The 14779-nt window shown below is 44.0% G+C and overlaps 2 protein-coding genes across 2 annotated transcripts; one reads left to right on the top strand and one right to left on the bottom strand.

Moving 5' to 3' along the window:
• The first annotated feature begins 977 nt into the window (after nt 1-977).
• On the top strand, nt 978-2589 carry LOC109768397 (ervatamin-B-like). Its single transcript, XM_020327118.1, has 4 exons — nt 978-1331; nt 1432-1493; nt 1615-1769; nt 2003-2589. The coding sequence occupies exons 1-4, from the start codon at nt 978-980 to the stop codon at nt 2587-2589; spliced, it is 1158 nt and encodes a 385-aa protein (XP_020182707.1).
• Nucleotides 2590-7533: 4944 nt separating this feature from the next.
• Nucleotides 7534-9796, bottom strand: LOC109768399 (DIMBOA UDP-glucosyltransferase BX8). The gene is made up of 2 exons (XM_020327119.3): nt 9178-9796; nt 7534-8551 (listed from the first exon to the last, which is right to left on the bottom strand). Exons 1-2 carry the CDS (start codon nt 9692-9694, stop codon nt 7662-7664), a joined length of 1407 nt encoding a protein of 468 aa, XP_020182708.1. The 5' UTR covers nt 9695-9796; the 3' UTR covers nt 7534-7661.
• Between the last annotated feature and the right edge of the window lie 4983 nt (nt 9797-14779).

Below are 14779 nucleotides of genomic sequence, written 5' to 3'. Positions count from 1 at the left end.
AATGGAAGGACGTATGAGATTCAGGCCTTAATTTTTCTGAAAAAATTTACTCGATGACAGTGACACCTCGATTCATATTAAATGGGACCAGAATCTGCCTTTACAAATGTACAAAAAAACTTAGCTACTAATCCAGTAACAAGCATGATGCATCGTTCCTTAAAAAACCTGATCCAGGTGGTTCGTGCTTTCGTTGAAAGCATTGTGGTTTTTCCCACTTTCGAATAAAGTATGAATATAAGGTAACCTACGTCAGAAACATAAAAGCCGACTTAGCCTAGGTGGTAGTGCACCCGTATCTCAATCAGGAGGGCACGCGAGAAGTGGATCAGGTGGGAATCGAGTCGTTTGGACCCGCGGCGTGAGATCGCGATCGGACGTCAAAAAGATCGTTCGGATCTATTGTCAAATCACGGACGTTTGGAAATTATAAATTCCGTTAATAAATTGATAAAAAAAAATGCCAGAGGACAGTATATTAATTTAATTAAATTTTAAAACTTGATATTGGCACACTCTGCCAATCGACGGAACGTTTATTCGTCTTAGGAGTGTGGCTGCTAGCTGAAGCCGGGGTCCTCGTACTGCCTGCCACACGAGCAAGGTGGTGGCGCGGCGGCTTGGACGGAGAGAAGGGAAGGTGACGCCACAGTGGTGCCAGGCGGCATGCAGCCGTGTTGGATCCGAGGTGCATGCAACCTTGCAACTCCTATTCAACCACGGTGGGTAGATGTGCGAGGTCGAGTCCAAATCGCGCTCATACGAGTTTGGTATTTGGTTCCGCTTCCGGTTCCGGCAAGTTGCAGACACCGATTCCAAAATCCGTTGGCCAAATCCTCCTCCTACTCTTCTACGGAGTAGTATATACATTACGTCCATGGCTACGCGGCCGATGAAGATTCCGGGTGCAGGCCATGTTTCGTCGGGTATTTGTCGCCGCCGGGACGTCCCTGTTACGCCGGTTCTGCAGCCAGTCCATGGCGGCCGGGTCGCCGTCGAGGCCTGGTGGAGCAACCGTGTTACGCCGGTTCTACAGCCTGACGGCAACGGCCAGCTCGCCGTCAAGGCCTGCCGGAGCAACCCTGTTCCACCGGTTCCACAGCCAGACAACAGCGGCTGGGTCGCCGTGGAGGCCTGCGGGAGTAACCATGGTACGCCGGTTCGGCAGCAATGCTGCCGTGGCCGGGTCGCTGTCGAGGCCAGCCGGAGCAAGAATGATACGCCAGTTCTGCAGCCAGGCCGCGGTGGTCGGGTTGCGCCGGTTGTGCAGCCCTGCCACGGCGGCCGGGTCGCTGTCGAGGCCTGCAGGAGCTAGGATGCTACAGCTACAAGTAAATACGCCTCTCTCTCCCTCCCTCTTAATGAATTCAATTTTAACCTTCAATCTGTGTGTTCGAGTGATGAAACTGAAAGGTGATCAAATTGCTGCAGTTTCAGAGGAAAATTGGGCATGTTGCAGCTACCGCCGGCCACCGCTTCGGCTTCTTTCGCAGGTGAATCTCTTAACCTTGTTCAATTATATATAATCCAAAGCTCTGGTTAGTGTCCATGGTTGCCACTTGCCAAAGTAAACATGCATCATATTTTCTCAGCTAGAACCACAATGTGTTGCAGATATGCCATGCCTATGGTGATGGTTGCCTTTGGTGTTGGGCTTTGGTGTATGAAGAAGAATGCAGAGCTTGCTGAGAGGGCTGCCCGTCCGTCAAAGGTTGATTGGGTTGAAGCCGGAGTTGTCTCTCCGGTCGTGAGGAACCAAAAGGATTGTGGTAAGTGCCATGAGTTATTCTCCACTAGCCCCTGTGTTTTAAACTGTTCTGCTAGTATCATAGTTGATCTCTAGCTGCGTACAAATTACTCATGCATATCAGCACATGGATCCTTTCGTGCTGCAATCCACCAAAAACATCTCCGAGAACTTGAACCTAGACGGCCACCCCAATCAAGCGAGCAATGCTCACTTGGTAAAGCTCCACAAACTTAATGCTTTTATTTGTTGCAGGGAGCTGTTGGGCCATGGCAGTTGCAGCTTCGGTCGAGGCAGTAAATTACCTCAAGACTTGGCGATCAATCAGGTTGTCAGTTCAAGAGCTCGTCGACTGCAACATACAGAACTACGGGTGTAATGGTGGCGACTACTGGTATGCTTTCCGCTATGTAAAGGAAAATGGGCTCACAACAGAATCTTCATACCCATACAAGGCTCGGCAGGGTATATGTCGCAAACTGGATAAAAAAGTAGAAGGAAGGATATCGAACTTCCGCTATGTCCGCCGAAACGAGGATGCATTGGAGAAAGCGGTAGCAAAGCAACCCGTGATCGTCACTGTGCAAGGTGATCATTTGCAGTGGTACAACGGAGGCATCATGGACTACAAATTTGATAAAAGACTTACCGGCTGGCACGCTGTCTTGGTCGTCGGTTATGGCACAGACTCCAGAGGTGTCAAGTACTGGCGCATCAAGAATTCATGGGGAAAAAGTTGGGGTGAAGGGGGGTTTGGGAGGATCCGAAGGTATGTTGACGATAAGAGAGGCGCTCTGGGCATTTTCGTTTATAGACCAGTATATCCTGTGCTTAGGACTTGAATGATCTTGTAATGTTTGATATATCCTTTGCTTGTGAATTAATGTCCTGTGCCCGGTTTGATCTGTTTTTATTGTACTTTTGGTGAAGTTTCATGCCACTGCCTTCATCTGCGTTGTGACGCTGCTTTGATATTTATATATCTCTATATATGTCTATATCTTTCGGTCTTCTCTTCTATTTTTGTATAAAAAGCACCCCTGGCCCGGCAGCCCGTACATATATTCTCATCCGACTGTTCATGATTTATGTTGGACCCCTGCTAATTCATCATCAGGTCGTCACTTAATCCTCTATATAAAGAGCACCGGTGGCGGTGGGTGCTGAATCTAATCAATCTTAGTTGTACATATATTCTCATCCTTCGGTTCACGATTTAAGTCGGACACCAGCTAATTCATCATTTGATCACCATTTAATCTCTTAGTAAACATTTGATTCAACTCCGATAGTTGCCTGTTTTATTTCTAGCAATGGGGCACTTGGCCCAGATTTATAAGAAGGCTCAAAACGACGTTTGGTGTTTGCTGGAGTAATCAGCTTACATGAAGCAACAGTACTACCGAGGTTGTCACCTGAAGCTTATCATGCACAAATATGACTCTGGCGAAGCGAAGATGAAAGGCCACAACCAACAAACAGCAGAAGGTAAGCAGAGCAACACAGCACAGGCTCAACCAACACCCTGTCTACCATAGTCCGTTCCCCCGCAGATGGTGCAAAGCAGGATCTAAATCTTATAATCATCATCATCATCATCACGGGCTCATTTCACTTGATGGGTGGAAGCTGCTTCCATTGCACGATGAGCAACAAAGCCTTCTGAAATACCAATCAGTGGAAGAGGAAAAACGGTTATGAAAAACTAAACCATTATGAGTTGTCGAGATCGCCCACGCATGCAATCCCAATAAGCAGTATCCACCTTGCTTCAGGATTCAGGCTTCAGCCTTGGATTTTTAGAACCTGGGAGGCCCTGCTTCATCTTTGGATTTATCCCCATGCCATATTGTTCGTTGACTCAGGGGAGCCGAACCACGTGGGAAACAAAAACACCTTTTCTTTTGAGATGGCCTGGTTCGAACGCGAAGGGTTCCTAGACCTGATCGCTAGGGAATGGGCGAAGGGTGTAGGCGGTAGGACCGCGGTCGAGCGTTGGCAAAATAAGATTAGGAGTTTGAGAAGCTTCTTACGTGGTTGGGCTAAGCACCTTAGTGGGGTATATAAGATTGAGAAGGACAGGCTCCTCTCTCTTATACAAAATCTGGACGTTAAGGCTGAATCCACGATTTTGATGCCTGCTGAGCTCCAGGTTAAAACTGAAGCAGAGAAGAGGTTGAAAGAACTTCTCCGTGAAGAAGAATTGAAGTGGGCTTTGCGGGCTAAGGTTCGCAAAGTGGTCCAAGGGGACGCGAATACTCAATTTTTTCATCTGATTGCTAATGGTAAGCACAGAAAGAAGAGAATATTCCAACTTGAACAAGATGAGGGCACTATTTTAGGACAGGATAACCTAAAAACATATATAACCGAGTATTATAGGCAGTTATTTGGACCTCCGGAGGATAATTGTGTATCTCTTGATGAGTCCAGAACTGAGGATGTGCCTCAACTTTCGGCTGCTGAAAATGATATTCTGGTTGCCCCGTTTTCGGAGAAGGAGGTGTTTGATGCTATAGCACAGTTGAAAAATAATAAGGCTCCCGGACCGGATGGATTTCCGGTGGAGTTCTACAAGAAGTGCTGGCATATTATTAAGGGGGATTTGCTACCTATGTTTCATGATCTGTTCTCTGGACAGCTTCAATTATTTCACTTGAATTTTGGAACTATCACACTGCTTCCGAAGAAGACGGATGCTGTGAGAATTGAGCAGTTCAGGCCGATCTGCCTCCTCAATGTTAGTTTTAAAATATTCACCAAGGTCGGGACTAATAGGCTCACACAGATTGCGCATTCTGTGGTGCAGCACTCCCAAACTGCTTTCATGCCGGACAGAAACATCCTTGAAGGGGTGGTCGTCCTTCATGAAACGCTCCATGAAATCCATTCCAAGAAGTTAGATGGTGTCATTTTTAAGGTGGATTTCGAGAAAGCGTACGATAAGGTTAAATGGCCATTTCTCCAACAGGCATTGCGTATGAAAGGTTTTGATGAAGCCTGGCGACGCCAGGTTGAATCATTTACGCAAAAAGGGAGTGTGGGAATTAAAGTGAATGACGATATTGGTCATTACTTCCAGACACATAAAGGCCTAAGACAAGGAGATCCGATGTCCCCTATCTTGTTTAACATTGTGGTTGATATGTTAGCCATCTTGATAGGAAGGGCTAAGGAGAATGGTCAAGTGGGTGGCTTGGTACCTCATCTGGTTGATGGAGGTGTATCCATCCTTCAGTACGCTGATGATACAATCATCTTTATGGAGCATGACCTGGCCAAGGCGAGAAATATGAAGCTGGTGTTATGCCTTTTCGACCAATTGACCGGGTTAAAGATTAACTTTCATAAGAGCGAGCTGTTCTGCTTTGGTAGAGCCAAAGACGAACAGGAGGCTTATCGGCAATTGTTTGGGTGCGACTTGGGGGATTTACCTTTCTCTTACCTAGGTATTCCAATCCACCATAGAAAGCTGACCAATAGAGAATGGAAGTGCATCGAAGACCGGTTTGAGAAGAAATTGAGTTGCTGGAAGGGCAAGCTCATGTCATATGGAGGCCGATTAATTCTGATTAATTCGGTGCTCACGAGTATGCCTATGTTTCTCTTATCGTTCTTTCAAGTCCCAGTTGGTGTTAGAAAAAGACTGGACTTTTATCGATCGCGTTTCTTTTGGCAGGGTGATGATCTAAAAAGAAAATACAGACTTGTAAAATGGGATATCATCTGTAGACCGAAAAACCAAGGGGGTCTTGGTATTGAGAATCTTGAAGTTAAGGACAGATGCCTTCTTAGCAAGTGGCTGTGGAAGCTTTCTTTTGAGACTGATGCCATGTGGGCTCAAATCCTTCGCAGCAAGTACCTACAGACAAAGTCCTTGTCCCAGGTCACAGTCAGGCCAGCTGACTCGCCTTTCTGGAAAGGCCTGATGAAAGTCAAACAATCTCTGTTTAATAGGACAAAGGTTGTTATTGGCAACGGCGCTAGTACACGCTTCTGGGAGGATACTTGGCTCGGCGAGACACCCTTGGCCATTCAATATCCGTCTTTATATCGCATTGTTCAACGACGTGAGGTGTTCGTTGCTACGGTGTTTCAATCCATCCCCCTTAATATTCAGTTCAGACGGTCGTTAGTGGGCAATCGTTGGGAAGATTGGCTCCGTCTAGTTCGGAGACTAATGGATGTCCATCTTTCTCAACAACCCGATGAATTACGCTGGAAACTGACTAGGTCTGGAGTATTCACGGTTAAATCAATGTATATTGATGTAATTAATTCGAGCTCCATTCCTACCTCCAAGCATGTTTGGGCTGTCAAAGTTCCTTTGAAAATAAAAGTGTTTATGTGGTTTGTCCATAAACAGGTTATTTTAACCAAGGATAACTTGATTAAGCGTAATTGGACAGGACCTACGAGGTGTAGCTTCTGTGATCGGGACGAGACGATCAAACATCTATTTTTTGATTGCCCGTTTGCCAGAGTACTTTGGCGGACGATTCACATTGCTTTTAATATTACTCCACCGAATTCTGTCACTACGTTATTTGGGACATGGCTCACTGGGATTGAGCCTGAATTATCAAGACATATTCGTGTTGGAGTTTGCGCTTTGTTGTGGACTATCTGGACTTGCAGAAATGATTTGGTTTTTAACAGAACATCACGTATTCACTTTTTGCAGGTTATTTTCCGAGCCACGGCCGTGATCCGTTCATGGTCGCTACTCACTCCGATGGAGGCCAGGGAGCATTTGGTTACTGGATCTATCCGCTGGGAGATGGTAGCTCGGGATATCTTCAACCGGTTTGGATGGCGGTCATGTAATAGGATAGGCAATTAGTTTACCTATCTATCTTTAGCCAGCCGGTTGTGGCGTCTTATCTTGGCTAGTCTGTGTGTCCAGCCTCTTTAGCTCTGTGTGAGCTGTCTTTTTATTACTTTTCAGTCGGAGACTTTGGAACCTTGTTGGAACCTTTTATTTCGTTAATAAGATGGCCGTATGCATCACTCTGATGCAGAGGCCGGGGAGATCCCCTTTTCGAAAAAAAATATCGGACGGCAAACAAGGGTGGAGCCGGGGAACCCTGGTTCTATAAAACTTTAGGCTCGCATACAGACACACATGAAATTCTCCCAGGAGAGTTGTGATCGCGAGGGAAACAAAGAGCATCCCTGACACAACACCAAACAACTTGTGATAGGGCAAACAAAGAGCAAATGATCAACACCCTCTCGCAGGTCATTGAGCTTACAGTCATGTAGGCGTGTTGGCCTGTCTAGCTAGTCTTCACTAGATCATCACCCCCCCCCCCCCCCCCTAGCAGAGCCAAACAAATATTTTATTCTCCAGAGGAAAATGAGATTTCCAAAGCCCCATCTTCCTCCTTGTCACTAGCTCCAGAGTGACTTGCGGTCAGACCAATCGCATCAATAACACGAAAACACATTTTTTTAAAGGAGGATGACCCCTGGCTTCTGCTGAATCAGGGCGTTGCATACATCCATTTTATTAATTATTCGGCAAGACCTTACAAAGTAATACATGAATGAGTCTGAAGCCACCATCTTGGCAACATCTATCATTACTCCTATCAACTTGATGAAGGGTGCGTATTGTTCAGGCCGCCTGCCCAGATCTCACACCAAAACCCAACATCTAAAACCGGAGGCCTCAACCAAGCCGCAATCGCCGGCATGCGTAAGATGTATAATTAATTTTTTGTTGTTACTATGACTTGTGTAATAAATCTACGAACATAAATTGTATTATCTGCTAAATGGAATTATGGAGAATTGGCAGAATATATATTAAGAAATATGTAAGAGTTCACTCATATGCAAAACAAGTCTTGGGTAACAACATTATCAGTTGTAGGAATGAATCAATATGAAAATATCAAACTAATATCATCTAAATGGAAGAAGGTAATGACATTATGCAGTTCACAAGCAAACCAACCATATTTTGCGAAGAGCCCCCTTTCTTGATACACCGGGTTGCTTTGTTCTTGAGATCACTTGCTCTTCGCCTCATCTCTCCACCTTCTTCTTCGCACAAGAACTTTCTAATACCCCTCTCAATATTCCCCCTCTCCAACTTGCCCTCTAACTCAAACCCTACTTTCCACACCTCCTCGACATACCTGGCATTTATCATTTGGTCAGCAAAATGAGGTCTACATATCATCGGAACACCCTCACATATGCTCTCCAACGTCGAGTTCCAGCCGTTATGGGTCCAAAAGCCACCAACTGCTTGGTGCCCAAGAACATCTTGTTGTGGGGCCCAGCTCACCACCATTCCCCTACCTTGTGTCTCTTCCTCAAAGCCGTCAGGTAGGCCTACTTTCCCTGAACCATGAACCGCGTCAGGCCTGATCACCCAAAGAAATGGCATGCGGCTATGGGCCAAGCCCCATGCAGTCTCAACTAGCTCTTCTTGATCCATCGATGCCAAGCTTCCAAAGCTCACGAACAAAACAGACCGTGCCTCTTGCTTGTCTAGCCAATGCAAACAAGTTTGGTCTGGAGACAATAGGCTGCTCTGGGCACCTGAAGATATCTTGTAAAGAGGACCAATCGCATACACTGGGACACGCACACCATCAATGATCTTTTGGAGCTCGACATCTTCGAGGTCGTTGAAGGTGTTGAGGATTACACCTGAAGAACACTTTGCCGATTCCACAATGCGTTCTAGGCAGGTGGTCATCGTTTCATGTGGAGTTGTGGTTGAGAAGACCATGTCTTGCAGCCGGAGTGGTGGGAGATCATCCAGTGGCATGTTTAGTTGAGAATGGTCTGAAAATTTGGAAAGAACATAATCAGCCGTTGGGTGATATATGTGAGGATGCATGTGTATTATTTGGAAAACTAAGCACCTTAAATGTGAGTCTAGTTTTATGTGATTGCTAATGCTATAGTCGGTGATTAATAGGTACAAAATAAAGCCAGCGCACCAGATTGATCCAATTGTGAAGTTTAAGCAAAAACATAGTCGTCTATCTACTAAAGTTTCTATTTTTTCATGTATGTTATATAGATTTTCAAACATTTGAAATTGTAAAACTTTGTCACTTATTTTTCATACGAATATGCTTGTATGAAACTATAAACGATAGTATCTCTATGTTTCCCCCCTAAATGGATGTATTATTTTCAATTAATATGAACATTTGACAAATACTACTCAGTTTTATTCTGAACTTCATATGTAAACTAGAGCTGTATTGTTGTTTCATCCTAACAAAAAACAAACTGTTAGCTTTCTTCTTTTTCTTAATTGAGCTGAGCATTCTCTAGTAATCACAAGAGCACATCGCATAACGACATAACGATAGTGCTACCTGTACTTGTGTGCATGTTAACTGTGGCCATGCGGAAAGCGGCGCTAACTGTTAACTGTTTGTCTGTTAGTATGTAAATACCTTGTGGCGGGAGGAGGCCCTTGTCGCAGAGCGCCGGGAAGGCCATGTAGGCCACGAGGCAGGCGGCGCCACCCGTGCGCAGCACCAGCGTCGGCACGCCCAGCCGGTCGGCGACCACCTGCATGCCCCGGAGGTTGGAGTCCAGCACCAGGCACGCCGGCGCCCCCTCCTCATCCTCCAGCGCCTCGCGGAGGCTGTCCTGGAAAGGCCCCTGCAGGCGCTCGTTGATGCCGAGCAGCGCCCCGGCGAAGTCGGCGTTGCTGCCAGTGGGGACGAGGTCAGCCGTCGGCACGCCGGCGCCGACGGGCACGAAGCGGTACCCGGCGGGGCGGCACGCGGGGTCCGGCGCGTTGAAGGCCGCGTGGAAGACGGTGACGCGGAGGCCACGAGCGTGCAGCACGTCGGCCAGCTGCAGCATCGGGTTCAGGTGGCCCTGGAACGGCAGCGGGAACAGCAGCACCCTCCTGTTGCCACCGCTCGACGTCGCCGGAGCCTTCTCCGCCGCGCTGGCCACCATCGCTTTTGTGAGGGAGGAGGAGTGCCTGATTGCTGATGGAGATATGGATCCGTATGGTATAGCGTTGGGCTTTATTATAGAGTAGAGGAGAGAAAACGTGAGCATTGTTTGGATGGATTTGGATGGGATCGTGGGATTAAATGAGCGCATTGATCGTGGGATTGATATGGATGGATGGATGGATGGATACGTGATGCCAGCACGAGGATTCGCGCGCGGAGTTTGTTAGGGAAATGCGTCATTTCCATTACAAAACAGGGGGTACCAGCTCACGGTTTTCAAATCACACTCTTGCCGCTGCACGTACTACTCGTTGGGATACTCCCTCGATCGTTTCCTAATTAGCTCCTCTGGAGTGTGATGGAAGCGTCTCAACCCGTCCGTCTCGGGGGCCATGTCGGTTCTGTTACTAATAAGTTGGGGCTTAATTATCTCAGTCGTGTTGGTTACGCACTTGATTTCAAATATCAAGGAGAGTAATAAGGAGGAAGTGGTATCATCCCTAGTTCGCCAGGGTTAAGTCTGGGTGTTTGCATTTTTCCTGCATTTATTTCAGGATTTCCGGTTATGCGCGTTCAGTAGGAGGAGACATTTCCGTTGACTACGAGACGCCTAAAATGACTTTGTAAAATCTTACGATGATATGCTGGCTCAGTTTATCGAAGGTGCTCGTAGGGGTAGGGTGTGCATGTGTGCGTTCATAAGATTCAGGCCCGGTCCTGAGATTTCAGGGGCCCGGGGCGAATCTAGAATATGGGCCCTTTAATATAATCATCAAGATAATGAATATATATCTATATAGAATCTTATAAATGAACAACTAATTGCATCAAAAATCATATCCATGTTAAGTAATTTATAAATATTATTTGATGTTTTTAACATTCTTAGATGCAAAGTCACCAATGATGTTGCTATTTGTGGAAAGAGAATAAGAGACATACCCTATGTAAAATTTGGCGGTCAGAATCACCAGTGGGCGTGATGTGGTCTCCTCTTTGTCACTCGGCCTCTTAACTCGGTGGTGTGGGGGTGACGATGGGGCGTCTTCAACCAAGATGGACGGAAGATCAAGCATCGGTCGTACTAGATCAAGCATTGGTCATTGAAGATCACACATGTTATAAATCCAAAATGTGGGTACCATCTTATAAGCCAAATTAGGCTACTGATGACGCAGGATAAACCGAACTTTTGGTATGGTGAAACCGATAGCAAAGAAAATTTTATGACTTAAAATGTATAATCAACCTGAAAATAATAATAATAATAACTACAATGATCGTATATTAACATACTAAGGCCAAGGTTGGATATATAACACGGACGTCACTAAATAACGTTGTTAGAATAATTGGCCATCAATTTTTAATATGAAATAAACTATTGAAAGTATATGAATTAATATTAATCTTTTTAGGATCAATTGGTCGTTGATTCCATCCTACACAAAAGGGATTGCTCCAACTAGATTAAAAAGGGGGGATTGCTAATTCTGCTGAATCAGTATTTTTGAATTGGAGCTGACTGTGTGACCCACCTCCATCTTCCAGAAAATGAATTGTTTTTTAGGAAAAGTAAAGGCACCGATTGTTCCAACTAGCCTGGTGTGGCCCACCAGGCTACCACACAAGACCTGGTCAGGCCCCTTCAGGGCTGGCCCTGATAAGATTGAGTGTATGTGCGTATATATAAGCGCTTGCGTCTATACTGTGTTCAAAATAAATAGGAAAGTAACAAGGAAAGCTAACCACCGGATCGACATGATCCCAACCAACACGCGCGCGCACGAGCTAATCCAGCATGTTTAGAGCGACACAATAGTTCAAACTATAGTAGGCTCCTTTTGTAGTGAGGACGTCCTTAACCCAAGTACATATGAACCCAATTTTTAGAAGTGTATTTTAAACGCGTTATAAAATGTCAAAACAAATTTGCATGTATACATTTTCGTATAATATTTGTGCGGCACAAATCTTTTACAAAAAATGTTTTTTTATTTTGCCTCCGCAAAAAAGAAAATTTCCAGTGCTTCTAAATAGCATTCCAGAACATACATTTTTTTGCCTTTTCGGCAGATGCCAAAAAATGTTGTTTTTCCGCAAAAATTTCTGTGCACACATATAACTTGGAAATGTATGCATGCAACTTTTTGCCAGATTATTTGACATTTAAAAATGTTTTTTTTCTGAAGTGGGTGCATCTGTAGTTCTGTACCAGGATTCATCCATGTATTTTTCACTCCATTTATCACAACTTAGATATATATCAAGTTGAGATCACGTATGAGTTCTTTCAAGCTTCTCGCATGGGCAATGTTTTATAAAGTCATGTTGACATCACGTTTGAGTTCTTTCAAACTTTCTGCGTGGGCAATGTTTTATAAAGTCAATCAAATGTGTAGCAACTTGTTGGCGATCCTTTCTAATACTCCGTCCCGCTAGTGGAGATCCATTTGGCCCAAGTGGAGTTGGGTGGTAGGTTTAGTCTCACATGGAGTTTGAGTAGCGAATATAACCTTCTGGTCCTACCATTAATTGCACCTTCATGTTAACATATTTAGAAGAAGCGATGACGAAAGTGTAAGATGGGTGTTATGTCCAGTGGGCCACCCCATAACTGGGTCGGCCATCGAGCGAATTTAGGCCATGGTGCTAAGGTTTCTCTCACAAAGTAAAATTCTATTCAATGTGCTTGGTCCTGGAATGGAACGCGAGGTCTGCATATGCTCAATGTGTTCTTGACATACCTCAAAATATGATTTGCAGATATCCAATGAACTAGCACACTTCAATTACAACAAAATGGGCATCAAGTCTAGTGAGGGTCGAGTAATGAAGCGCACCAACTATGCTCATGTATCTCGTGCTATCGTTTTGTCCCAAGGGTTCGCCATCAAGCACCAACAACTTTTCAATGCGAGTCAAACACTAGGTTGCATTTTTTTTTTACTATACCACCGTCAGTCTTCTTAACTTCAATTCCTAGGGAAAATGTAAATCTCCCAAGTCCTTCATGGCAATGTGTGTGCATGGATATTTTAACAATGTTGTTACTTATTCATTTGATGAGATAGTGAATATTACGTCATTAACATAAATAAGCACAAAAATAAATCATTCTAGAGTTATTATAGATGAATAGTTAAGTATCAGAATTTGAAGAAATATAAGAACTTGAAGCTTTGAGCTAAATAAACGGCAAAATCATCCCCCGACAACATGCGGAAGCCCATGCAAGACCTTATCAAGCTTACACATCAAGAATGGTGCATGTTTGTCTTCAAACCCATGCGATTGTTAATAGTTTTAAATTGTGGGCTATGGCATTCTACATTTGGCGCTAAATTCTACAAGATGCATGTAGCACGAGGCTCCTCCAAACACTATGGCCGCGCTATAACGCCGAGACATTCATCCATTTAAAATATGTTCATGAACTTCTACAAACTTCAAAAAACTTCATGAATTTTAAAAATATTCATGCATTTAGAAAATGTTCATGAATTTAAAAATGTTCATGGACTTAAAAAAAGTCATAGATTTAGATATACTCATGGACTTTAAAGTGCGCATAAATATATAAAATGTTCCTGAATTTCGAAAAATTTCATGAAATAAAAAATGCTCAAGAATTCAGAAATTATTCGTAAATTCAAAGATATTCATGATTTTTTTAATCGTGAATTTGAAAAATGTTTGTGAATATGAAAAAAGTTCGCTACTTAGAAAAAATCATGAATGTGAAATAATGTTCATGAAGTCTTCTAAAAAATTAGGAAAATGTTCTCAATTTGGAAAAAAAGTATTTGTAACTTTGAAAATATATTCACATATTCAAAAAATACGCTCCAATTTTAAAAATTATTCATGAAGTTTAAAAGATGCCTGGGAATTTGAAAATAAGAAAGAAATATAAAAAATAAAACTAAAGAAGGAAGAAACAAAAGGAAAAAAGAAAAAAAAGATAAACATGTGGAAAACAGAAAAAAGAAAAGGAAAGGAAAACAACTAGACGGAACCTTGCCAAAACCGAATTGATGGTTACAAAACCGGTGGAAGTAGCTTCACAAAACCAGTGACCCCTCCTGTACTTGCTCTAAGGGCATGTACAATGCTGCTATCTTAGGAGTGCCACGTAGGATAAATGATGAGGTGGAGGAGAAAGAACTCATAAGAAAAGGCTTGTCTTCACTTATTTAAGAGAAGACAAGAGATGATCTCTTAGCATAATATGTCTCAGCATGTTTTTAGGAATAACTAGTTATTGAAGATAAGGCTAAGAGATGACCCATTGTAGACATTTTTTTTGTCATCTCTAAATTACACGCAAGACTTAAGATAACACTACCTTATCAGCCATTTTACATGCCCTAAAGAGCCTTCCCATGAAAAGGTTCCCGACTTAGAGCCTATTTTAGGGCAAAAAAGGAGGTGGAGTAAATAAGTATGGGCACAAAAACTGGTTTTTTTAGAGCATGAGAAGTGTCGTCTCCAATAGCAGCCCTAAAATAGGTGGCCCAGGTCAACCAAATGATCGTCTATTTGAATTAAACATTTGAATTAATTCAACCATAATTCTTATTACGAACAACATTCGACCAAAATTTAAACATAGTACAAATACCATCTACAATGATAGTTAAAGTACCACATGAAACTCAAACTGCCAACTTAAACTACCAAACTAAACTACAGATTGTCCTAGTAGGTGGAATCGGAGTTACTCTCAACGTCTACCACATTGTTGCCTCCTCCATTCTTCTTCTTGCTCTATGAAGACGATGGCCCTGCCTCGACGTCGTTCTTGCACTTGTCGGCCCCTTTCTTCCAGTAGAATTCCCACTTGTCTTCCACATACTACAGATGTGCCCGAGAAAACGCCACCATAGCCTCATCGTTGCTCTCATGGATGTTGTCGCGCTCGTTGATAACAATGTGAGGAGCCTATATCAGGGTCGGCTCAATTGTGCAGCGGGCCAACGAGCTCTGCATCCGCCCGAGTCTAAATTGCGGGATACTGAGCTTCGACGGGGGGAGCCCGAGCCTCCACACGATTAAGTCGTCACGGGCGGCGATGTTAGCC

The sequence above is a fragment of the Aegilops tauschii genome, chromosome 3 (assembly GCF_002575655.3).
Source record: "Aegilops tauschii subsp. strangulata cultivar AL8/78 chromosome 3, Aet v6.0, whole genome shotgun sequence".
Lineage (NCBI taxonomy): Eukaryota > Viridiplantae > Streptophyta > Magnoliopsida > Poales > Poaceae > Aegilops > Aegilops tauschii.
This window is presented reverse-complemented; position numbering and strand designations above follow the sequence as displayed.

Bases quoted from the DNA above. Each gene is read 5' to 3' on its own strand.
- LOC109768399 (XM_020327119.3), bottom strand. From the start codon at position 9,694: ATGGTGGCCAGCGCGGCGGAGAAGGCTCCGGCGACGTCGAGCGGTGGC. The intron at 8,552-9,177 runs GTATTTACATAC...CCAAATTTTCAG, and splicing joins GGGCCTCCTCCCGCCACAAG to ACCATTCTCAACTAAACATG.
- LOC109768397 (XM_020327118.1), top strand. From the start codon at position 978: ATGGCGGCCGGGTCGCCGTCGAGGCCTGGTGGAGCAACCGTGTTACGC. The intron at 1,332-1,431 runs GTAAATACGCCT...AAATTGCTGCAG, and splicing joins CTAGGATGCTACAGCTACAA to TTTCAGAGGAAAATTGGGCA. The intron at 1,494-1,614 runs GTGAATCTCTTA...AATGTGTTGCAG, and splicing joins CGCTTCGGCTTCTTTCGCAG to ATATGCCATGCCTATGGTGA.